Raw genomic sequence first — 24,697 nt, 5'->3', positions numbered from 1 at the left:
CCTCCTCTTCATGCTGGGGATGGGCTGGCGGAAGGGATCCAGTTGGATAGAGGAGGGGATGAAGAAAAAAATATCACACATCAATTCATTCAACTCTCCCAACGATCCACAAGGAAGGAATTTTAATTATCCCATGTTAAATATGAGGACCCTGAAGCCCAGAAAGTTGAAGTAATTTTCAAGATCTCATAATTAGCAAATGACAGAACCAGCATTCAGATCCAGGCAGTCCGGAGGGACCCCTGCATGGGGCTGCCACCTTTGTGTCCTGGGCATGTCCCATTCCATTGACGAGTACATGGGATGCCCACTCCCCTGGCTCTGTGCTGGGAGTCAAGATACCAGTGAAACCCTTCTGCTCATCAGTGAATTGTCTGAGCCACTTATTACTTGCATACACCACTGCTAAAAACAATAGATAACAGTTATAAGGTCCTTATTACTATGTCAATAATGAGACAGGAACTATTATCCTTGTTTTACAAGATTGAGTGACTTACTGGAGGTCAATTCCTGGAAAATGGTTGAGCTAAAATTTGAATCAAGTCCAAACTCGTAACATCTACACTATCTGTGCTCTCCTGGAGGGCCTACTGTGTGCTGGACTGTTCAAGAGACAGAGAAAAAAGACCCAGTTCCTGCTGTCAGGAAGGAAATGGGGAAACGGATGTCTTCCTCGCTGGTTTGGGAGATGTACATGAAGAATACGATGTTAAAGAGTCGGAGAAATTGTGTCAGGAGTAGGTGGGATAGAGAGTAGACAGGAGGTCGTAGTTGTGGGTATACTGGCACCTTGCTAAAGGCCTCTTCTGGGGAGACTGCAGAGGTGCCTGGGCTGGCTGTAGGGTGGGGAGGAGTTGGGGGGAGGAGGTGGGTACACCCAGAGTGCAGCATCCACTCGAGGGAGGGGTGATGGTACTGGAAGAGGAAGCAGCTGTGCAAAGGGGATTTCATCCTGAAAGCGATGAGAGCCAATGAATGTATTTTGATTTTAAAAAGTAATTTTCTAATCTGTTCAGGTGTCATGAAACCAAGAGCCTATTCTAAGTGACTGATGATTCTATACCTTTGTAAATAATTAGGAAGTGAGCATGGGGTGTGTGTGTGTGTGTGTGTGTGTGTGTGTATGTGTGTGTATTTTAGAGACAGAGGCAAATGTGGGAGCATCTAGGTGAAGACACATGGAATTCAGAACTAAGTCAAGCTATGTGTTGCTAGCTGGGCTGCAGTCGGCTAGAAATAAATATGTGCCCGCTTTCATTCTGCTTTAACTGGGGTTTTGGATTTAATGTGCTTGCATACTGCCAGGAGGGCCCCCTGCATGTTGAGGTCCAGGGCTGCTGCCCCATCTGGGTCTGGACCCTACCTGTTATCTTGCTTGAGATAAGGAGCAACTTACAGGTAGAGCAAAGTCAGGAGGCTCTGAGCAGTCCAGGTAGCAAGGACAAGGGGCCTGCAAGGCACCCAAGGGGGTTTACGATCTTTCCTACAATATTCCTACTAGAAGTCACCCCCAACCCGGTGCTTTCTTTGGTTTCTTTTCTGGAATCGCACAGAACATGCTGTATATAACAAGTGATATAACACTTCCATGGACAGCCTTGTGAGGTGGTGTGAGCTTAGGCTGGGCTGTGGCCCTGGGGCTGCTGTGTGGCCCTGGACAAGATCCTTAACCTCTCTGGCCCCAGCTAATGCCTCAATAAAGTGGAGATGACAACGTAGAACTGTCTTCTCGACGGAATTGGACGAAATGACAGAAAGAAAATTTGCTCTGTAAACTAGAAAGCACCGCGCAATGGGAGTAATTATGATAAGCTTTATTGTGATTTTATGAGGAATAAACAAACACGAGGCCCAATACCACCCGGGCCTCTTAACCCAGACACAGTCCAGTGCCATCCAAACTCCGCGGCGGACGCCGGCTGCGGCTCCCTGGGTGCTTGGGTCCCGGGATCGCCGGGGAAGGCAGGGAACGAGGGGCGGCTCGGCCCCGGACATAGTGTGGGTGAAGAGCTCCGGCCTCTGCGCGGCTCGCCCCGCCCCCGGGGCGGGGGCTGCGGGCTCCGAGCGATAAAGCGCGGGCCCTGGGAGGCGCGGGGAGCCTGCGGATCTGCGCCTAAGGAGCCGGGACCATGCGCGAGGGGTTGGGCGCGGCGTGCGAGGCCGCCGGGCCCCGGCTTTGCCGGCTGCTTTGCAGGATCCTCCGGCCGAAGCCCGCCTGCTGCCTGCGCGGAGCCAGGTACCCCGCGGCCTGAGGTCCACCCTGGGAGGGAAGCGGTGGGCTCCGAGCCCGGGCGCGGCCCCAAGCATCTCTGGGAGAAATCGGAGGGCAGGGATGTGCGCCCTGTGGGATTCCTGAGGGTTTACTAAAAGCGTTTTGTTGGTTTAGAACGCGTGAGAGGTCGCAATAATTCAGGAGCCCAGATGGCCCAGAGAAGCCCCCCCATGCTCTATGAGAGGCGGCTATGCGGGTTGAGTTGCGCTGCGCATGTTTCAGCACTTGGGAGCTTTTGAAAGTTTTCAGCACTGGGGTTGAAAGTTGCTACACTCTTTGGATCAAATATGGTTAACAGAGCAAGGAGGTTCTTGTTTCACAAATGAGATCAGTTTCCCAGGGCGTCATCCCCCCCACCCTCCCCATCTGTCCCCACCATCACCCTTGGTGTAAGGTGAGGTCAACAGGCAGGGAGGCATCGGAGCCGCAGGGGAATCTGGCCCCCAGGTCAGCCCAGGCAAGCCACAGTCTGCAACTGTGACCGGCTCGGCTGGTGAAGGGCTTGTGGAAAGTTCTGGGTCTAAGCAAGCCACCATACTGCCAGCACTCCCCACGCCCCCGACCCCTTTTATTGATAGGGTCTCGCTCTGTCACCCAGGCGACAGTGGTGTCGTCTTGGCTCACCGTAGCCTCCGCCTCCGGGCTCAGGTGATCCTCCCACCTCAGCCTCCTGAGTAACTGGGACTACAGGCGCACATCACTACACCTGGCAACTTTTTTTTTTTTTTTTTTGTAGAGATAGGGTTTCACCATGTTGCCCAGGCAGCTCTTGAACTCCTGGGCTCGAGTGATCCACCCACCTCGGCCTCCCAAAGTGCTGAGATGACAGACGTCAATCACCGCGCCCGCTGCCAGCACTCTCTTTGAATGCAGGTCCTTGAGGGTCCTCAGAACCCCGCGCTGCTGTGGGTTTAGTCAAATTGCATGAGCGTCTGTGGGGTCGGAATCAACCATGCAATAATTTGGAAAGAAGTGTCCAGATCCTGAAGGTGCTCACCTGGCATCTGGACACCCTGTCACCCTGTCTCCCAGCAGCCAGACAGAAGAAATGGTGTGGGAGGGAACTGGGCAAAGCTTTGTTTATTCACTTTTCAAATTTAAAGAATTGTCCAATTATGAAAGGAAGTCGTGATCACTGTAAAACGTTGGAAGATGTGGAAAAGTATAAGAAAAGTTAAATTGCCTATGATCTTATCACTTAATGCTAGTCACTGTTAACATTTACTAACATTTCCCTGAGGTGTTTTTCTGCGCTTGTATGCGCGCACACACACACACAGCCAGCATCAGACCATGTATACAGTTTAAGGCATTATTTATATGAGGGCAAAACTAGACACAGTCTAACACCCAGCCATGGACGATGGGACTAGGCTAATTGTGGCCCATCTGTTAAGTGGATTTTTAGGCAACTTTAAAAAATGATACTTTTTGAAATATGGGGTAAAATGATTATGTTAAATGTCAAAGGCATTGCTTCTCAATCTAAACAGTACTGTAGATATTTCTGGTCTGAAGCTTCTGAAATTGTCCAACTCTACTTCCAGAAGTAAGTGAGAGGAAGCAAGAATGGGTGCAGGGTGGGTGCTGGGGTGAGGGGGAATGGCAGAAGAGCAAGGGAGGCAGTTGCCTCCCTGGGGACCCCATCCCTCATACATCTTCCTATTGAAGCAGCCCCATGATGACTGCTCAGCCATGGCTTACCTGTTCTGAATATCCAGATTACCATATATATATCATATATATATATATATATATATATATTTTTTTTTTTTTCTGGCAGGCCACACCAGTCTAGACCAGAGGGGTATGTTAAAGAAAAACTTATTCAATGATACTTGTTAAAGAACAGTATGGAAGACTTTATTTAGGACCATCTTGATAGGTACAGGGACCTGCTGCAGTGGGGTCTGGCAGTGGAGGAGAGAGATTGGGCCCAAATCCAAATACAGCAGAAGCCAGTGGGAATTTATAGCCAAAGATCAGGGCAGGGTCTGTGGATGGAAAATTACCAAGAAAAACTTCAGGCATAGGGGGAATTCTGCCTCACCAACCTAACAGGATTCTTGCTTAGGACAGGCTAAGGTGATCAGACATCGCCTGGGGGAGGATGGAGGATGAGGACCCTGATCAGATGGGGAGGGCGACAAGCTATCGAGGATGGAGGGTTCTTGTTAAACTGACTTGTCAGGGATTCTTTTGCTAAAACTGCATTTTTATAAGGAAATGCATGGATGGGCCCAGCAGAAGATTCAGAAGTCTGAGTAAAGTTTGGCCAAGCAAAGCATCTTTGCCATGTGGCAATGGTTGGTCACATGGAAGGCCCTTTACAGGGTTGTGTGGAATCCCTTGATTCAGATATAAATTGCTTTCTGATGCATACTTACATCCTCTTTTAAGACAGTATCTCTTTATAGTTATAAATCACTTACTGCTACTATGTAATGTACATAATTAATTATATAGTGGTAACATATAGTCATTTTTTCCCTATAATAAAAGCAATACATGGTCATTTATCCCATTTCAACATCATACATATGTATCAAGTAGAAAATGAGAGACCCTCATAATAGTCTCTAAGCCCCTCTCCCTCTGATGCACAAGCATGCACACCCAGGAAAATACTGCCAAGAACATGGAATACAATACGCTTTCAAACCAAGGTGCCCTGGTGGGACGATTCTCCCTAGGGGAGGCATGTGTGAGTGGTAACTGTTCAGTTTGCCTGAATGAACCTGAAATCCCAAACAAGAACAAACGGTTTCTGACCAGTTTCAGAATACTGAATTTTAAAGTAATCTTTAATTAAAAAAATTACTTTAAGTAATGTTTAATTTAATTTTTAAGTAATCTGTAATTTAATGCTAAGTTTTACAATGCTTGTTTTTACTTTGGTGAAGGTGACTTGACATCTTAGATTTGCTTTAAAATAATGATGAGGCAGGGAAGGTATAGTTGAAACGAGATTGGCAGTGGATTGATCACTGTTGAACTGGGTTGAATCTGGGTGAAGGGCCCATGGAAGGTTATTGGACTATTCTCTCTACTTTTGTATGCTTAACATTTTCCATAATAGAAATGTAGAATAAGTAAATAAACCAAGATAAATCAAGTGTTTTAAATTAAAAAAGCTTAAGTCACGAAAAATAAGTGACTGGGGCTGGGCACTGTGGCTCCCAACTATATTCCCAGCACTTTGGGAGGCTAAGGCAGGAGGATCACTTGAGGCCAGGAGTTCGAGGCCAGCCTGGGCAGCGTGGTGAAACCCCATCTCTACCAAAAATACAGAAATTAGCCGGGTGTGGTGGTGTGCACCTGTAGTCCCAGCTACCCAAGAGGCTGAGGTGGGAGGTTCACTTGAACCTGAGAGGTGGAGGTTGCAGAGAGCTGAGATCATGCCACTGCACTCCAGCCTGGATGACAGAGCAAGACTCTGTTTCAAAAAATATAAATATAAATATATAAATCAATCAGTCAATCAATCAATCCAAGTGGCTGCTGGGCAATGCTGCTGGTCTGGGAGGCAGAGTTGTTGGAGCCATTCTCTGTCCACCCAGCCCCTGTGCCACGTTTGTACTTGGCTTTTCCAGAGGGTGAAGGAGCATTTTCCAGATCCTCTATGGGCTGCTGTTTGGGCCAGTAGCTTTGGCTCAGCTCTGCTCATGCCCTTTTGGCTCTGCAGGAGGAAGAAGATAGGAGGAAGAGGGAAGGTGGGGATGGGGGGCAGTTGATCAGACTGACCATGAACAATTCACTCCCACCCTCTGGACTCAGTTTCCCTATTTGTCAAATGAGGGTACTGGCAGAGGGAACTCCAAGATCCCCCTCCACCCTCAGATACCCCATCTCATACTAGCTGTTTCCTTTCACAGTCCAGTGACACAGGATGACCTTCAGTATCACAGCCTCAGCAAGCAGCAGAATGAGTCCCTGCAGCCCCTCGTGGGGACAGGAAAGGTCAGTGAGTCACATGGGTGTGGGAAGCCCCTTCCTCCCTGGTCCAGGCAGATGCAGACAGAGCAGCCTGTTAGAGGCTGGGCTGGAGAGGGCAGGAAGCCAGGGTTTGGATGGAGAGTGGAGAGTCCCAGACCTAGGGTGTTGGGAGGAACAGGTGGGAATGAGGAAGGGCTTTGGGAGAGTGGGACAACACCCAGTGGTCGGGAGTGGTGGCCCCTAAGGTGCACTGACAGCTAGCTTCTATTCCTTGGGTTCCATACCATTCTAGAGAGGTGGGCAGAGAAATGGGTAGGAGAGGGAGAGAGGGTGGCTTATATGTCCTTCCGTGCTCCCAGGAAAGGAAGGCAGTGGTGCCTTTCTGTTCTCAGTGGTATTGGCTCTGACAGTCATCCTTCTCACCTCTAACTTAGTCCCTCCTACAGCAGTTCCTCTGAGGAAACATTTGGCAGGGCCCTGGGTGAGGAGAGGACCCTGGCCAGTGGCCCAGGCACCTGGAGCTCTTTGCAGGCGCTGGCCCAGGTGGCTCAGGGGCTGGAAACAGAGGAGGGACATGGGGGGACACCCTGCCCTGTGTGGCCACCAATAGATCCTTCCCCACTCCAAGACAAGGCAGGGACTGGGGTCTGGGAGAGATCTGAGAGAAAACCCTGATTTTTTCCCTTCGCAGAAGTCTCCAGAATCTCTGGTCAAGCCGGATGCAACCCCATTGTCCTCCCCACGGCATGTGAGGATCAAAAACTGGGGCAGCGGGATGACTTTCCAGGACACACTTCACCACAAAGCCAAAGGGGTACGTCTGGGGTTTCAGGGAGAACCACCTTTGTCCCAAGCTGGTGAAGCTGCCAAGGCTTTGTGGATCAAACAGGTGTCCCCCTGGGCAAACCAAACAATCATCTGCTTGGGCAAAGGGGTCTGGAAACAGAGACATTCTTCACAGATTACAGTAGGCATCTGTGCATTTACTTAATGATGCCAACTCCCTGCTAACCACCCCAGTAGATAATGGATAATCCAGAAGGTCAAATAAATGATTGCAGAAACAAATTCATATCTTTCTTAGACAGATTTCAGGATAATGTCAGGGAGAGTTTTCTAACAGAACTGCTCAGAGCTGGACTGTATCACATCAGGAGGTAGTGAGCTCCCTGTCACTGGAAGGATTTAAGTGCAATTTGATAGATTGCAGAGGGGTTCAAGTATCCTGTGAGTGGTTGGACTAAACGTCTTTTCAGGCTTCTTTTGGTCATCTAAGTTTTTATTCTAACTTCAGGATACATTCTATGGTTGTAAAGTGGGGAAGAATGGACAATTTCAAGACCATGAAAGCAAAATGATTTCCCACATGCCCCCAAACCACCACAGTTAACATTCGGTGTACTTCATTCGTGTGTGTGTGCGTGTGTGCGCGTGCGCGCGCTCACGTGCCATCCTATGTCTCATTTCAGTTTGTTTTGGCCAAATACCAATATCATGTTCCCATAGGAGCCATATTGGATTGACTTTGCTCTGGATCTGGAGCTGGCTGGGGAGCAGGGCCAGAGACTGAGTCCGGAGTGGGGGGACAAACCTGACTCACACCCCCTGGGGTTCAGCCAGTGGAAGAGAGGAGATCTAGGTGGGAGAAAGACAGGTGGACCCCAAGGAGGAGGTGCCACAGGGGTGGAGAGGAGGTACAGGGAGCCAGAGCAGCCAGAGAGGAGCCAGGTGGCCAGGAGAGCTGGCCCCAGAGGAGGGTGGCAAGAGGCCAAATGGCCCACCCTCACCACCTGCGTCTCTCTTTCCAGATTTTGACTTGCAGGTCCAAATCTTGCTTGGGATCCATTATGACTCCCAAAAGTTTGACCAGAGGACCCAGGGACAAGCCTACCCCTCCAGATGAGCTTCTACCTCAAGCTATCGAATTTGTCAACCAATATTACGGCTCCTTCAAAGAGTAAGCCTTGCCCGCTGCAGGGTCGCTGCCTCCTCTTCCTTCTGCTCTCCTGTCTCCACCCATCGCCCTCTGATCCTAGCTAGGTACCTTTCTTTTCCAGATTTGTGGTGTTAAATCACTATGGTTTTGCAGAGCAAAAATGGTTTTCTAGGGGAGAAGACCCTGGAGCAAGTTCTCATAATTGTAGGATAAAGTTGTACATAGTGATACCGGTTAAAAGTGACTGAATTTGGCTCAAGCCTGTAATCCCAGCACTTTGGGAGGCCGAGACGGGCAGATCACGAGGTCAGGAGATCGAGACCATCCTGGCTAACACGGTGAAACCCCGTCTCTACTAAAAAATGCAAAAAACTAGCCGGGCGAGGTGGCGGGCGCCTGTAGTCCCAGCTACTCGGGAGGCTGAGGCAGGAGAATGGCGGGAACCCGGGAGGCGGAGCTTGCAGTGAGCTGAGATCCGGTCACTGCACTCCAGCCTGGGCCACAGAGCGAGACTCCACCTCAAAAAAAAAAAAAAAAAAAGTGACTGAATTTGAACCCTGGCTCCCACATTGTGTCTCAACATCCTCATCATATTAATGGCAAAAACTGCAACTACTTTTGCACCAACCTAATATAAAATGGAGATAATAATAGAAGGTGGCTCATGTGAGTTTTGTGAGGATTCAGTAAGTTCAGAACAGTGTCCTGGCATACAGAGACCTTGATTATGAATTAGTATGGACCCTTTAATTGTGAAATGTTTGAGACAGAAAGGATCTCTGAGACCACCTAGTCAGGCCTTCTACAGGTGTGAACATGGAAGCTGGTGACATACTTGAAGTTACCTCATTCCAGCTAGAAGCCAGGCCACCTGACTAGGAGAGAGCAGGCCATTGCTCTTTGCCCTGACTCTGGTGGGGTTCTACATTTCTGGAGTTCTCTCTTTTTTTTTTTCTACCCAGTGAGGCTTCCCTGAAGACCATGCTAGACATCCTTTATTTCTATGGCCAATTGGTCATTTGGTTGACAGAAACACGTCAGGCACTGAGTATGCCCCAGCCTTGTGTCAGACACTGGAATACAAAGATTTTTAATTGTCATTTGCCAATTTTATTGTCAACATATACAATTTTAATCATCCAAAGAGAGGTTGTAAAGCATTGTGGCCTTCCCAGTTTCAAATCCTAGCTGTGCCCCTTACAAGCTGAGTAACCCTGGGCAAGTTACTTTGTCTCTCTATGCCTTGATTTTCTTACCGAAAATGGTGATAATAATAGTACCCACCTTGCAGGAGGAAGGTAGTCTACGGGAGTTTATAAAGATGAAAGGAGTTAAAGAATATAAAGAGCTGGGAACAATGCCTGGCCCATAGTAAGCACGACATAAATATTAGCCATTATTATGTTTTTAGAACACTGTGTTGTCCAAATAAAATATGTGGCTATGTAATTTAGGCCCCTTTAAAACTTTTAAAACAAAAATGCACAAAGAGATTGTAAGAAAGAATGTCTGAAGGAAATGGATTGTTTTCTTTTTGTTGGTTTGTTTTTGTTTTTGTTTTTTGAGATGGAGTTTTGATCTTGTTGCCCAGGCTGGAGTGCAGTGGCGCGATTTCGGCTCACTGCCACCTCTGCCTCCTGGGTTTAGGCGATTCTCCTGCCTCAGCCTCCTGAGTAGCTGGAACTACAGGCATGTGCCACTACACCTGGCTAATTTTTTTTTTTTTTTGTATTTTTCGTTGAGACAGGGTTTCATCTTGTTGGCCAGGCTGGTCTCAATCTCCCAACCTCGTGATCCACCCACCTCACCCTCCCAAAGTGCTGGATTACAGGCATGAGCCACCAAGCCTGGCCCAGAAATAGATTATTTTCTAGGCTGGGAGGGTAGTGTAGCTATTCGGGCAGAGCCTCACACAGCACTGCACCACATGAAGTGAGCCACAGACGTGTACCTGGGACTCCCTGGTGGAAAGAGTGGCTTCTGGTGGTACCACCTCCACTTTTCTTTTCTTTTCTTCGTCTTCTTTTTTTTTTTTTTTTTTTTGAGACTGGGTCTTGCTTTGTCTCCCAGACTGGAACGCAGTGGCACAATCTCTGCTCACTGCAGCCTCGATCTCTTGGATCAAATATTCCTCCCACCAGCTTCCTGAGGAGCTGAGACCACAGGTGTGCACCACTATGCCCAGTTAATTTTTTAAATTTTTAGTAGAGACAGGGTCTCACTATGTTGCCCAGGCTGGTCTTGAACTCCTGAGCTCAAGCAATCCTCCTGCCTCGGACTCCAGAAGTGCTGGGATTACAGGTGTGTGCCGCTGCACCTGGCCCACCTCCAGTTTTCTATAATCCTAGAATGTCTGAGCTGGGAGGGACTGTGAGTCTTCAGAAGAGGCCCACATCTTCCAGGGTCGGTGGTCCTCAACCCTGGCTGCACAGTAGACTCACCTGGAAAGCCTGCAAAATTCTGATGGCAGGGTCCCTTGAGTCAAGGGCAGCGGAATCTTGGGAGGTGGGGACGAGGCAGACATGTGTGTGCTTCAAAAGCTCCCCAGGTGATTCTAATGTGCAGCCCGGATTGAGCGGCCTGTTAGGGGCTGCCTGCTTTGTGACTGCAAACTTCACAAGATCCTTGGCCTTTCAGCTCGGTTGTTAATTAATGAGTCTTTCGGGGTCCAGGGAATTTCCTGGATGGGTTTCACTGGGCCACAGTACTTATTTATTTATTTATTTAGCACAAAGCACGTGTGCACCACAACACTATGAGATTGGTATTATTATTATCCTCATCTTACAGACAAGGCAACTGAAGTCCACAGAAGAGATGTACCTTGCTCAAAGTTACATCCCCCGAAGCCCCAGAGTGGGGATTTGAACCCAGGCAGCTGATGCCCGAGCCCCTGCTTTTCCCGTCAGTGCTCTAGTACCTAGCCGTGTGGCCTTGCAGGTTCCCAACTCTATTCTGGACCGGGGAGGCCTTGCTGTTGTGTGGAAGGCAATTGGGCGGGTGTTCAGAAGCCCAGTAGGGCTACAGGGCCATGCTTGGCGGTGTTGGAACCCATTTGCTTCTCACAGAGGAAAACTGTGTTTCTCCAAGTCACAAGTACGTACCTTGAACCCCTGCTTCCCTGACCAAGAGATCCTGGGGATGTGGACGGGGAATGGCAGCCTCTGCTCACAAGGACCCTGGCAGTCTAAGACATGACCAGCTGAGTGGGTTCAGTGGCCTTTTGTATCTGAAGAATCATAGCATATTTAGAGATTGTGACTTGCTGCATGTTACATTTAAATCTGTTCACCGATGATGAAAGCCACTCCTTTTTTTCAGAGCTCGTAGACATCATAGCATTTCTAATGCCTTAGAAACATGATTATATGAAAACGGCCGTCACATCTAAAACTCTGAAGGAATTGGATGTGAATGTAAAAAATAATCTCTCTTGTATATGCACGTGCTGACCGCCATGTGTGTTGGCGATGTGGGTGTTATGGTGTCATTACTGTTTTCATGCTCGGATGCAGAAGCGGGGAATATCGCTGGAAGCTTTGTTTGGGGAAGGAGGTCTCCCAGCAGTGGGGTGGTTCCCACCTCACCCAGCAGCTTCTTATGGCAGGGGTGTCCTTGGGGATAAATATCATCAAGTGTTTTGTCTTCGTGCTTTTTTTCTCTAATCAAGGAAAAGTTGTCGAGACACTCTTCATCCACAGAAAGGCCATTTTGTTCGGAGTTACCCACTCTCCTTAATCAGGAGTTCATTCTTTAAATAGTTTTGATACTGTTTCAAAGGCTTTGGGGCTGATTGGAAATCTCAAGGTTGTTGTTGTTGGTGGTGTGTGTGTGTGTTTCCAAGCCTTTCTGACTGAGTCCCTCCCTCCCTTTGGGATATTTTTGAAGTCTGGGAGGGGAGGAGAGAAGCAAGTTTAGAATTGCATATGGAGTGACTGAATGAGCAATTCTGAGGCTGAGGAACAGCATGGTTTAGAGAGACTATGACATGGGCAGCTCTCTTCTGGCCAGGCCCTGGGACCCTGCAGACTGAGCTCCGATAGCCAGGTCCCAGTCCTGGCTTGACCAGGCTCCTGAGAAAGGGTGGGCAGGCCCTCAACATCTTTGGGCTTACCGTCCCCACTAGGGTGGAAGGTGCAAGGTCACATTGCCACAGTTAAGAACCTGGGCTTGGCATCAGGGCGACCTGGGTCTGAGTCCTGACTTTGCTCTTTCCTGTACTTATGTTCCTGGGCGTGGTACTTAACCTCCTAGAGCCTTGAGATCCTTGGCTATAAAATAGATGCGAAAATATCTCCCTCCCAGACTCAGCGAGACCCTGCCTGCGAGCTGCTTCACCCAGTGCCTGGCTCATGTGGGTGCCCAGTACACCGGGGCTGTCACGGAGGGACTGGCTCATCTTCTCTCAGCCATGGCAAGGCGGGAGGCCACTCTCCTAACTAATGGAGGGGCAGGACGTTGCTATGGCTGGATGGGACACTCCTCCCAGGCTTGCAAGTGTCTGAGAAGGATTGCACCCCTTACTGAGATGAATATGATTAAAGAAAAAGCACCTGAAAATAAGCAGCGTTCCCATGGACTCAGGACTGGCTGAGTAATATTTATAGGACTCAGTGTAAAAATGAAAATGTGGGCTCTTTATTTTAAAATGGTTAAGAATTTCAAGATGGGGACAGCAGAGCATTAAGCATGGGGTGCTTCTAGGCTAAGTGTGGGGTCCCCAAAGCCAGTCCTGGAGGGAGCTGTCTCTGGTGAGAGGCATCTTGCCCTTCTGGTGTCCTATTTCAGTTCCTGCTTCTGTGGATTGAATCAATCCCCATGTAAGGCCATCTCATTGTTGATCTTCCTTCTGTCTTCCTGTCCCCCAGGGCAAAAATAGAGGAACATCTGGCCAGGGTGGAAGCGGTAACAAAGGAGATAGAAACAACAGGAACCTACCAACTGACGGGAGATGAGCTCATCTTCGCCACCAAGCAGGCCTGGCGCAATGCCCCACGCTGCATTGGGAGGATCCAGTGGTCCAACCTGCAGGTGAACTTCCTTAGACCTGAGCAGGAGAGAGCTGGAGGCAGCCAGGCTCTGAGCAGATGGCTTGGAACAGCCACAGAGAGCTGTGCCTAGGCCTCCTGGGACCGAAGCCACGGCCCTGGATCCTCTCTCACATTCCCGAATGTTGAGATGGGGCACCTAGGGTCCCTCTCTAGAAGCCTTGAATCCTGTTTCAGCATCAGAGTTTCTAGCTCCCCGTTCCCTATTGTGTTAAATTCAGGAGACTAAATGCCATCATTAGAGTAAACCACGACCTTGTTTTTATTACTCTTGAGGCCGTGCTGCAAGACGTGTTGTTTTCCTCGAATGCTTGAATTCTTGGCTCCAAGAGAACATTTTATTTAGCCTAGCCTCCTAGGCCATCTTTTTGTTGGGGAATCATTTGTTGCAGGATAATATTGAAAGCTCCTGGACAGAGAAATCGATTAGAACTGCCAGTGAATCCAACTCTGGCTGTGTAGCATGTGCTGGTGTGGGAAAGGACCTAGCCTGGGGCTGTGGGAATCCCGATTCATGTGCTTTCAAGTCAAGTTTTCTTGGAATTCTGGCTTTGCTGGGATCATCTGAGTGGAGTTGCCTGTGCTCCCCCAGCGGGCAGCTGTGAGATGGGAGTGGTGTTGCAGATGGGAGGCTGCACTCTTCTGCATGGTGTTGAGTGTTTGGGTGTTGAGTGTTTCGGCTGCTCCATTGGTTCCCAGTGACTTCTGATCAGCCTCAAACCCTCTATCTGCCCAGTCTTTGATGGGCATGGTCTGGATGGGCTGTTGTAGGTCTTCGATGCCCGCAACTGTTCCACCGCCCGGGAAATGTTTGAACACATCTGCAGACACGTGCGTTACTCCACCAACAATGGCAACATCAGGTCAGTGCACGTTTCCCAGGGCTGCAGAGGGGCTTGTCTTGCCTGAGAATCTCAGCCAAAAGATGCAACACTTGGGTCTAGGGGAGGCATCTCCAGCTCCAAGAGAAATCAGAGAGAAAGGAAAAAGAGAAAGACTCAGGCTTCTTCAGGGACCTCCAGTAGTGAGCCCAGCCCCTGTGAGCTCAGCTCCCATCGGCAGCCCGTGCCCTTGGTTTCCTTCTGACGTGGAGCCATTTGGAGGGGATGGAGAATCTTTAAGTAGTAACTGCTTCACTATTCAGAGTTAGGGCTCCCATTTTTTAGAAGGGTTGGGATGTTAAGAGATTACCTTCCTCTCCCAGCCAATGAGATCAAAGCTAATAGGACTGAACAGCTCATTCAGTCATTCATTCATCTTTTTGTTCAGCAAGCACTCAGTGCCTACCTAATGCAACCCAACACAGGACTAGGCTGGGGGAGCAGGAGGAAGGTGGGGTATGGGGGATAGGAGGCAGAGTGACTAGAACCCTAAGACGCTGCTCCAGCTGCCATGAGCCTACGACCTGCACTAGACAGGCATCCAAGTAACTCCACTGCAAAGAGGGAGACACAGGGCAGCGAAGGAAAGACTGTGGCAAATCAGCTAACCCTGCCTGATGGATGGGAAGGCCCCCTTGAGGGGGTGGGCACTGGGTCTTGAGGGAGGGCAGGAGGAGAGGGCATGTCAGGAGGCTGGCTCAGTCAGCTCGGGGTCAGGTGCTGCAGAGCAGTTAGGGTGGAGGCGGAGGTAGGGCCATTGCAGGATGGCTGGGCCCCCACCAGGGCCAGGTGGTAAACAGCACTGTTCCTGTCCCGGGAAGGTCGGCCATCACTGTGTTCCCCCAGCGGAGCGATGGTAAGCACGACTTCCGGGTGTGGAATGCTCAGCTCATCCGCTACGCGGGCTACCAGATGCCAGATGGCAGCATCAGAGGGGACCCTGCCAACGTGGAATTCACTCAGGTACCCAGCCCAGCCTCAGTCCCTGGCCCTTGAGGCAGAGAGCTCCGTGGTGAGCGAGTGACAGAGTGGAGCCCAGAGGAGACACACAGTCCGGGCTTGCAGACTCACCGGCCTGTCTTGTTCCCTAGCTGTGCATCGACCTGGGCTGGAAGCCCAAGTATGGCCGCTTCGATGTGGTCCCCCTGGTCCTACAGGCTGACGGCCATGACCCTGAGCTCTTCGAAATCCCACCTGACCTTGTGCTTGAGGTGGCCATGGAACATCCCAAGTAAGTGGGCTAAGGGTGCTGGGGGCAGGGGTGAGTCAACACACAGCTCTTCTCCTTTCCTAAGTGAGGCTCCAGCCCTCAGGCCCCTCTCCATACCTCCCCTAAAGCCCAGCCAGCAGCAGATGACACTCAGGGGGCTGACTTTCAAGGACTCTTTTGTCACTGTTGCGTTCTGCAGCCATTCTGCACTGGCACCTCGGGCCTCAGACAGGATGATTTGTTGATGCTGAGGGGAAGCAGAGGCTTAGACGCACGCGGCCCCAGGGGCTTGAGAAGCAGTGACTGCAGGAGAGGAATGCGTTGAGATTCTGGAAAGGAGCAGCCCAGGCCTCTTCTGCCCTCCTGACAACGCTCTTAGCTGTCCCTCTCCTGTCGGGGGCATATAGGGCTCCAGTGACTTTCAAGGGTCCCACTGGCCCAGCCTCTGCTCTAGGCAGTTCTCATAATTGCAAAAATACCTCTGCGTATTGAGATTTACTCTCTAGCAGACATTGGGCTGGGCTCTTCTTCCTGGCCATTGAATGAACTGAAGTCAGTCCCAACTTACAGCCTTTGTACTCCCTGTTCCCTTTGCCTGACATGCTCTTTCCTCCGAATTTTTCTAGGCTCATTTCTTCTTGTCAAAAGGCATTTCCTACAATGCCATCTCCAGTGAGAAGACTCTCTGAGCACTCAAGCTAGAGGAGGGCCCCCTTACCCTCAGTCTAACACATCATCTTGTTTTTATTTCTTATGTATTTGTTTACCCATTTATAATCTAGAGTCTAGACATTAGACTATAAGCTCCTTGAGAGTGGAGATCTTTTCTTTTCTGTTCACAATGTATACCCAACAGCTAGCAGAGTGCCTGGCACATAGTAGGTGCTCAGTTATAAATATTTGTGGAATAAATGAATATACAAGTGAATGATGTTACCAGCTTTCTAATAATTCCATGAATTTGATGCTATGATTTCTATTCTGATAATGAGGATGTTGAGGCTCAGAGAGGCTAAAAACATCCCAAGGTCACACTGCTAGTCAGTGGTGGGGCAGAACTTGAACCCTGGCTTTCTGACATGTCACTGGAGTCCTTAATCGCTCTATTGTGTTACATTCTCAGCATTTAGCACAGAGCCTGGCACATACTTGATGCTTAATATAGGTTTGCATGAATGAATGAGTGCATGAATGCATAATTTAATAAATGGCACCCTGCGTGTCCAATACGTCTCTCTGGCTGGGATTAACTCAGAATCGACTCTTGGAAAGGAGTTTTCTTGTTTGACCCTTTCTGAAGCTTTTTTCTTGATAGGAAGGTGGGGGGTCAATGGGAGGGCAAAGGTGCAAAAGTGAAGCCCCTTGCACCAGACATGGTGGTTCACACCTGTAATTCCAGCACTTTGGGAGGCCGAGGCAGGAAGATTGCTTGAGGCCAGTAATTCAAGACCAGCCTGGGCAACATAGTGAGACTCTAAAAAAAAATAATGAAAAAAATTAGCTGAGCAAGGTGGCACGTGCCTGCAGTCCTAGCTACTTGGGAGGCTGAAGCAGGAGGAACGTCTGAGCCCAGGAGTTAAAGGCTGCAGTGAGCTATGATTGTGCCACTGCACTCCAGCATGAGACCAAGTCAAAAAAAAAAAAAAAAAAAAAAGGAAGGCCCCAGTTAAATCGTGTCTGCCTTTTTGCCAGATATGAGTGGTTTCGGGAACTGGAGCTAAAGTGGTACGCCCTGCCTGCAGTGGCCAACATGCTGCTCGAGGTGGGCGGCCTGGAGTTCCCAGGGTGCCCCTTCAATGGCTGGTACATGGGCACAGAGATCGGAGTCCGGGACTTCTGTGACGTCCAGCGCTACAACATCCTGGAGGTAACACAGGCAGCCCAGCTGGCCAGCTGGAGGTGTGGGCCTGGGGGTGGCTCCAGGGACTGACTCCCCGCTATCACTCTGCCTCTGTAGGAAGTGGGCAGGAGAATGGGCTTGGAAACGCACAAGCTGGCCTCGCTCTGGAAAGACCGGGCTGTTGTTGAGATCAACATTGCTGTGCTCCATAGTTTCCAGGTATGTCTGGAGTTTTGTGAGTCTGAAGACTTTTTGATTAGAAGCTCATCGGATCCAGTGACTTATGTGATGCTTACTTTATAAGTCAGCCCCCTTGCTCACTCTAGAGGTCCAACAACAGGCAGCTCTTCACCTCCCAAGACTGTTCAATCCCTGCACTTGAGCACTGAATTCTGTGCTCTCTCAATTGCTCTAGGACTTCACTCCCGAAAATTTCCCTCTTCTCTCTCTGTATCATCAATGTCTCTCTCTCTGCTGAGTCATTCCCAGCAGTGTACAGACAGGCTCTCCTAGCCCCATGTCAAAAAATAAATGAATAGCTAACACGTAACTCCTGCCAAACCTCAGGCTCCCTCCAGCCACTGCCTCACCTTTCTGCTCCTTTCTACAGCAAAACTATGGAGAGATCTCATTGCGATTCCTCATCCCCCAGCTGCTTCAGCCTGGCTGGGTGACAGAGTGAGACTCCGCTCAAAAAAAAAAAGAAAGGCCTCTCTGACTATGCCATGTAAAATGATGCCCTCGCCCCACTGCCAACCTGTCTCTCTGTGTTAGTCCTTTAACCATTTTATTTTTCTTCAAAATACTTCCTCATACAGTTCCTGGCATTATATAGGACATCGACTTTTTTTACTTTTCCTTTTTTTTTTTTTTTTTGAGACATCATCTCACTTGGTCACCCAGGCTGGAATGCAGTGGCATGATCACTGCAGCCTTGACCTCCCGGGCTCAAGTGATCCTCCCACCTTAGCCTGCCAAGTAGCTGGGACTACAGGTACACACCACGCTTGCCTAATTTTTGTATTTTTAATAGAGATGATGTTTTTCCATGTTGCCCAGGTTGGTTCTGAACTCCTAGCCTCAAGTGATCTGCCTGCCTCAGTCTCCCAAAGCTCTGGGATTATAGGCATAAGCCACTGCACCGCGCCGGCTTTCTTTATTGTTTGGTTTTCTCCAGTAGAATGTAAGCGCCATGGGGCAGGGACCTTGTCTCTCTGTTTGCTGCTGCACCTCTAGCCTAGAAGAGTGTCTGGCACACGGTAGATGCTAAAATAATGTGTCTTGGAAGAATGAATGGTGAGGGCCACATCCACGTTCTGGCCTGGCACAAACTGGGTCTTCAGTCCTGGTCTGATTCGTGTATGAATGAGTGATGCTGAGAGGGGACCTATGAGCTGTGGCTGCTCTTGCTTGCTGTGTGAGGGTGACAGCCTCCACCTCCTCTTAAGCCCACACACAGCCACTGGGCTCCTGTGTAGGGCTAAGCCCTCTCGCCCATCCGCTGTTCTTACCCATGGAAACACTTCTCTTCCCTGTGGGAAGGAGGCCTGAGATGTAGGAAGATACTACTTTAGAAGCCACAACCATTGCCATAAAGCTGACAGATGCCCTGGAGACCCCACCACTGGGCAGTCATTCATTCATTCAGCAATGTTTTACTCAGCATTTGCCTGGTGCTGGGCACTAGACTGGGCCAAGGATGTGGGTGGTGAACAGAGTACAGATGAGCACACACTGTTCCCCATGACTGGGTCACCCCATAGGCAGATCAGGCCTGTGCTTGATGGGGGAGGGGAAGATGGAACAGGAAGAGCCCCTCGGTGTCTCGGGAAGGGCTGGCCTTGCACCACACATCCTGACTCCTGGGGACTCCCAGCACCAGCCCTGATGCTGGCAGGATGTGGATACGTCCCAGAAAGTCCGTGAGCCTCTGCTGTCTCCTGACCGTGGCTGACTGTGTCCTTCCACTGCCTGAGTGTCTCCAGGACTTCCTCACCAACCTTCTTCGGGGTAAACTTCAAAAGATGGGCCCTTGTTTCTTCTCTGTAAAATGGGGATAATAGTGCCTCCCTCACCTGAGGATTGTAGGAGTTAAGTAAAAATGCATACAAAATGTTTAGCTGCACTGCCTGGCCCATAGGGAACACTCGGTAAGCAATGATTTTCTTACTGTTTATTATGTTGTCATCACGATCATGGCTACCACTGAGAATTTTTTTTTTTTTTTTGAGATGAGCTCTCCCTCCGTTGCCTAGGCTGGAGTGCATGGTGTGATCTCGGCTCACTGCAACCTCCACCTCCTGGGTTCAAGCAATTCTCCTGCCTCAGCCTCCCGAGTAGCTGGAATTATAGGATTGTGTCACCATGCCCAGCTAATTTTTGTAATTTTAGTAGAGACAGGGTTTCACCATGTTGGCCAGGCTGGTCTCAAACTCCTGGCCTCAAGTGATCCACCTATCTCCGCCTCCAAAAGTGCTGGGATTACAGGTGTGAGCCACTGCACCCATCCCGTAGCTACCACTGAGCTTAGAACTGATCTGGCACCCAGGAGTTGCTGTGTCTTGGAAGAATAAATGAATGAGAGCCCACGTCCACAAGAGTGGTGGCCGGACTTATATATATACATATATAACTTATATATGTCTATATAATTTACAAGGCATAGCTGGACTTCACAGGCCTGACACCAGCTGGGTCCTCTCATGCCTCCCTACCTTGACTCATGCAGTGCTCCACTCAACCAACTTGCACACCTCTCACAAGACTCCCCTCCTCTCAGGAGCTGCTCCCGAAATTCCCTAACTCGCGCTGGGCCTCTGTTTGGCATTGTGTCCTCTCCTCTACCCTTCCCCAGCACCTTTGCCTGCCTCCATCAGAGTTTCTGTCAGGCCATGTGAAAATGACTAATTTTCCCCTGCTTCCCCACCCAGTTAGACTAGACTATAATGCATAGAAGGGGTTGTGTCTTTCCCTTCTATAACGCTGATGCCTTATGCAGTGCCTGGCAGATGGAAATTATAAGAGCAGCTAACATTTATTAAGCACCTACTATGCTTTGTTTATTTCAGCTTATTGCATCCCTTCAACAACCTCATGATGTAGGAACTTTTTTTGGAGACAAGGTCTTGCTCTGTCGCCCAGGCTGGAGTGCAGTGGCGTGATCATGGCTCACTACAGCCTCTACTTCCTGGGCTCAAGCAATGCTCCTACCACATTAGCCTCCCACGTATCTGAGAACACTGGCATGTGCCACCACACCTGGCTCATTTTAAAATTTTTAATCTTTTTTTTTTGTTTGTTTTTAGACGGAGTCTTGCTCTGTCACCCAGGCTGGAGTATAATGGTGCGATCTTGGCTCACTGCAACCTCCGCCTCCCGGGTTCAAGCGATTCTCCTCCCTTAGCCTCCTGAGTAGCTGGGATTACGGGTGTGTGCTGCCACCGTGCCTGGCTAATTTTTATATTTTTTAGTAGAGACGGGGTTTCACCATGTTGGTCAGACTGGTCTCAAACTCCCGACCTCAGATGATCTGCTTGTCTTGGCCTCCCAAAGTGCTGGAATTACAGGCATGAGCCACCACACCTGGCCTACTAATTTTTAAATTTTTATAGAGATGGGGCCTCACCATGTTTCCCAGGCTGATTTCAAACTCCTGGGCTCAAGTGATCCTCCCACCTTGGCCTCCCAAAGTACTAGGATTACAGGCATGAGCCACTGCACCTGGCCATTATGGGAATTCTTATCATTCACATTTTACAGATGAGCAAACTGAGGCTTAGGGAGATTAAAGAATTAATAGCTCAAATAAGAAGCCCGAGTTTGAACCACTATGTTAAACAAATGTCTCTTGACCGAATGGGTTGCCACAGACATAGAGGCCAGTGGCTGTCTCGCTGGACCATTCCATGGGGTCAGACCCCACAGCCCGTAATTTCAGACTGTGAGTGATTCGTCTCCCATACACTACAGTTCTCCCAATGCTTCAGACCTCCCCATGGAGGGGTCTGGCTCCCTCTTGGCTGAGGAGGCTACAACCCCAGGGAAGTGACTCTTAGAACTCTCTACCTATAAATGGCCAGGATGGTATTTCCTTTACCTGCCAAAAGGCGCTGTGGTTTGAGTTATGCAGATCCAGACAGAGCCATCTGCTGGGAGTCTGGGGAGACCTGTGGGCATGAGAGGCTGGATATTACCCCCAAAGGGACATGGGACCTGTGGGCTGACCCTGGCTAATGTGCTTCCTTGGGCTCCATCAGAGGCTCCACAAGCACCTACCATTTGGGTGTTTATTTTCAGCAGGCGGGGAGAGGGCCAGGAGGAGTTGCTCTCCCATGTTACAGATTGCCAGGCCTTCCCAGGCACCCTCTGGGAGCCCTGCAGCCAACCAACCCCTCTCCCGATTCCCTCACCCTTATCTCCACTCCCCTTCTTGCCTTCTGATATAGAAGCAAAACGTGACCATCATGGACCACCACTCAGCTGCAGAATCCTTCATGAAGTACATGCAGAATGAATACCGGTCCCGTGGGGGCTGCCCGGCAGACTGGATTTGGTTGGTCCCTCCCATGTCTGGGAGCATCACTCCTGTGTTTCACCAGGAGATGCTGAACTACGTCCTGTCCCCTTTCTACTACTATCAGGTGAGGGGCCTTCCTCTCCTCTCCCACCTGGGGGCTCAGGTGTGGCTGTGTGTGTGTGTGTGCACCTCATGGTTACACATGCAGGGCACAAGAGGAGGCAGGGATATGTTGTTAAAGCTTTCCAGGCTTCACTCAAGGATGCTGAGCAGCCTTTGTGCATTTCCACGGAGAGTGGCACTGAAGGAAGTGCCTTCCACTGCACCCCTAGTGGCCTGTGGTTCGGATGGGGGGTCTGTCATTACACCTGCCTCCACGGGAGGGTCTGGCAACAGTCACCCAGCAGAGTGCTGAGGGGATTGGCTCCTGAGTCAGATGCTATTGATTCTGCCATTTCCTAGCAATAGGGTCTTGGGTGGGTCCTTTCACTGTTCTGAGCCCTGATCTTCTCATCTCTAAAAGGGATGAGCTTCACTCCACGACAGGGGGTTGTGTGGATTGCAAAGCTGGTGTATGGAACAGCTCAGCCCAGTGCCCAATGCAGAATGCATTCAGTAACCGTGAGCTATTGAGACAAGTTCATTTTGTGCCAAAAAGGATTTAAGAAGAGCTTCCTGCATCTACGTGACCTCACATGCAGGGTGACTGCATGTCCTAGATTCTTGCCTGTTGTAGTAGCAGCTCCTCTTGCTCTCAAAGGTGTCTCAGTTGGGACTGTACATTATGTTGTCTGCCTGGTGATAAGATGCTAAAAGAAAAAGGGAGCGCAGCTTGTTCCTTCCAGGAGGACACTGATGAGAATAAGAGTCAGTTGCTCTCCTTGATGTGCAGGCTCCATGCCGGGCAGTGGAGAGGCAACTGGGGGAGAGGCAGCCATAGCCCTCCCTTGTGGGGGTTTAGTGACGGGGGTGGAGTGCAGGACAGCCTTCTCTCCCAGGCTCATGACGGGTGCGAAGGGTCCTCTACCACTCCAGCATCCGCAAGCCGAGCCAAGCCAGGACCCTGCCCTGCCCTCACATCTCCTCTCTTTTCTGAAGGTAGAGGCCTGGAAAACCCATGTCTGGCAGGACGAGAAGCGGAGACCCAAGAGAAGAGAGATTCCGTTGAAAGTCTTGGTCAAGTGAGTGGCAGTGACTAGTAGTGATGTGTGAACTGTGTCTCTTCCTTCTAGTCAGCCTCTGCCTCCAGTCCTTGAAGGGCAAGGAACACAGGCAATGGATATTCTTTTTTTTTTTTTTTTTTTTTTTTTTTTTTTTTTTTTTTGAGACGGAGTCTCGCTCTGTCGCCCAGGCTGGAGTGCAGTGGCCGGATCTCAGCTCACTGCAAGCTCCGCCTCCCGGGTTGACGCCATTCTCCCGCCTCAGCCTCCCGAGTAGCTGGGACTACAGGCACCCGCCACCTCGCCCGGCTTTTTTTTTTTTTTTTGCTTTTTTTTTTTTTTTTTTTTTTTTTGTAGAGACGGGGTTTCACAGTGTTAGCCAGGATGGTCTCGATCTCCTGACCTCGTGATCCGCCCGCCTCGGCCTCCCAAAGTGCTGGGATTACAGGCTTGAGCCACCGCGCCCGGCCACAATGGATATTCTTTTTGCTTTTGTTTTTGAGACAGGGTCTCACTCTGTCACCCAGGCTGGGGTGTAGTGGTGCCATCACAGCTCACTGCAGCCTCTGCTTCCCGAGCTCAAGTGATCCCTCCCACCTGAGCCTCCCAAGTAGCTGGGACCACAGGTACAAACCCACACCTGACTAATTTTGTTTATTTTGTGTAGAGATGGGGTCTCACAATGTTGCCCAGGTTGGTCTCGAACTCCTGGGCTCAAGCGATCTTCCTGTCTCAGCCTCCCAAAGTGCTGGGATTACAGATGTGAGCCACTGTGCCTGGTCTGGGAATGTATATTCTTCGTGGAATTTGGCTCCCAGAGGTCCAGTCGCCAATTCCAAGGGTCCCCTGTTGCCATTGTTCCAACCTTCTCTCTCCTCCGTTTTCCCAAAGGGGCCTGCAGTAGTGGGTGAGGGGAGGAAAAGGGTGAGTTGTCATGGTGCATGGCTGGTGAGAAGCGTAGCTTGCTTTTCCCTCAACCTACCCCACATTAAACTCGGTCCTGTCCCATTCCCCTGGTCCCCCATTTTCTTCTGGAAGGCTGACTTAGCATGCAGCACCTGCCTGTCTATCTGTCCCCACAGAGCTGTGCTCTTCGCCTGTATGCTGATGCGCAAGACGATGGCGTCCCGAGTCAGAGTCACCATCCTCTTTGCAACAGAGACAGGAAAATCAGAGGCGCTGGCCTGGGACCTGGGGGCCTTGTTCAGCTGTGCCTTCAACCCCAAGGTACCGGCTCAGTGGGATGGCTGTTGTTTTTTTTGCTTGTGTGCAGGGGAGTCTAGGAAAAGTTAAAACGGTTTCCCCACTCCTGGATGTCTCAGAACCTTGGATGTGCTAATGTACGTGATAAATCTGGAAGAGAAGGAAAGACGTGTGCAGGGATTTCCAAACTTACACAGCAGATGAGTTTTTCATGGTGTTCTAGAGAACACATTTTGAGGAACACTTTCACAGTGAATCCAGGCGTCAATATACATCAGTTATTCTAGCTGAACTTTATTCAGGCTCACTGAACACCTGCTCTGCAGGATGCAGTGCTACATGTGAAAGGGGGAAGAGATGAGTAAGCTGCAGATAAACAAGAAAAGGCCACAGAGGGTCTGTCTAAGCTCTATCCCCTGCCTTCAGCACTGACAGATAAAATCCTACTCTTAGGGATTGGTGGCCCCATACTAGGCCAGCTCCAGGCTTTGAGGATCTCACAGTGAGTGACTCAGGGCCAGGCTTTGCCCTCAGGGAGCTCTCCAGTATACACCTCACTCTACCCTCCCAGCGCCCTGCAAAGCAGGCGTCAATGTCATTGTTAATGCACAGAGAAGGAACCTGACTGTTAGACAGGTTGATGGGTTTTCCAGGGCCACACAGCTTCTGGGAGATGGATGTGACCCTGAGGA

General features: G+C 49.9%; 1 protein-coding gene across 1 annotated transcript in view; it reads left to right on the top strand.

Annotated features, from left to right (window-relative positions):
• The first annotated feature begins 6,153 nt into the window (after nt 1-6,153).
• Nucleotides 6,154-24,697, top strand: part of NOS2 (nitric oxide synthase 2) — a 33,761-nt gene continuing 15,217 nt past the window's right edge. The window contains exons 1-12 of the mRNA XM_033184358.1: nt 6,154-6,235; nt 6,903-7,025; nt 8,020-8,168; nt 13,016-13,178; nt 13,967-14,058; nt 14,898-15,039; nt 15,168-15,307; nt 16,979-17,153; nt 17,244-17,345; nt 21,572-21,766; nt 22,741-22,823; nt 23,885-24,029. Of these exons, the coding sequence (XP_033040249.1) occupies nt 6,987-7,025; nt 8,020-8,168; nt 13,016-13,178; nt 13,967-14,058; nt 14,898-15,039; nt 15,168-15,307; nt 16,979-17,153; nt 17,244-17,345; nt 21,572-21,766; nt 22,741-22,823; nt 23,885-24,029 (1,425 nt within the window). The 5' untranslated portion in view covers nt 6,154-6,235; nt 6,903-6,986. The remainder of the gene's footprint in view (nt 6,236-6,902; nt 7,026-8,019; nt 8,169-13,015; nt 13,179-13,966; nt 14,059-14,897; nt 15,040-15,167; nt 15,308-16,978; nt 17,154-17,243; nt 17,346-21,571; nt 21,767-22,740; nt 22,824-23,884; nt 24,030-24,697) is intronic.

The sequence above is a fragment of the Trachypithecus francoisi genome, unplaced genomic scaffold, assembly GCF_009764315.1.
Source record: "Trachypithecus francoisi isolate TF-2019V2 unplaced genomic scaffold, Tfra_2.0 Lachesis_group20, whole genome shotgun sequence".
Classification (NCBI taxonomy): domain Eukaryota; kingdom Metazoa; phylum Chordata; class Mammalia; order Primates; family Cercopithecidae; genus Trachypithecus; species Trachypithecus francoisi.
The sequence above is the reverse complement of the archived record's forward strand: the minus strand, read 5'-3'. Positions and strand labels throughout refer to the sequence as shown.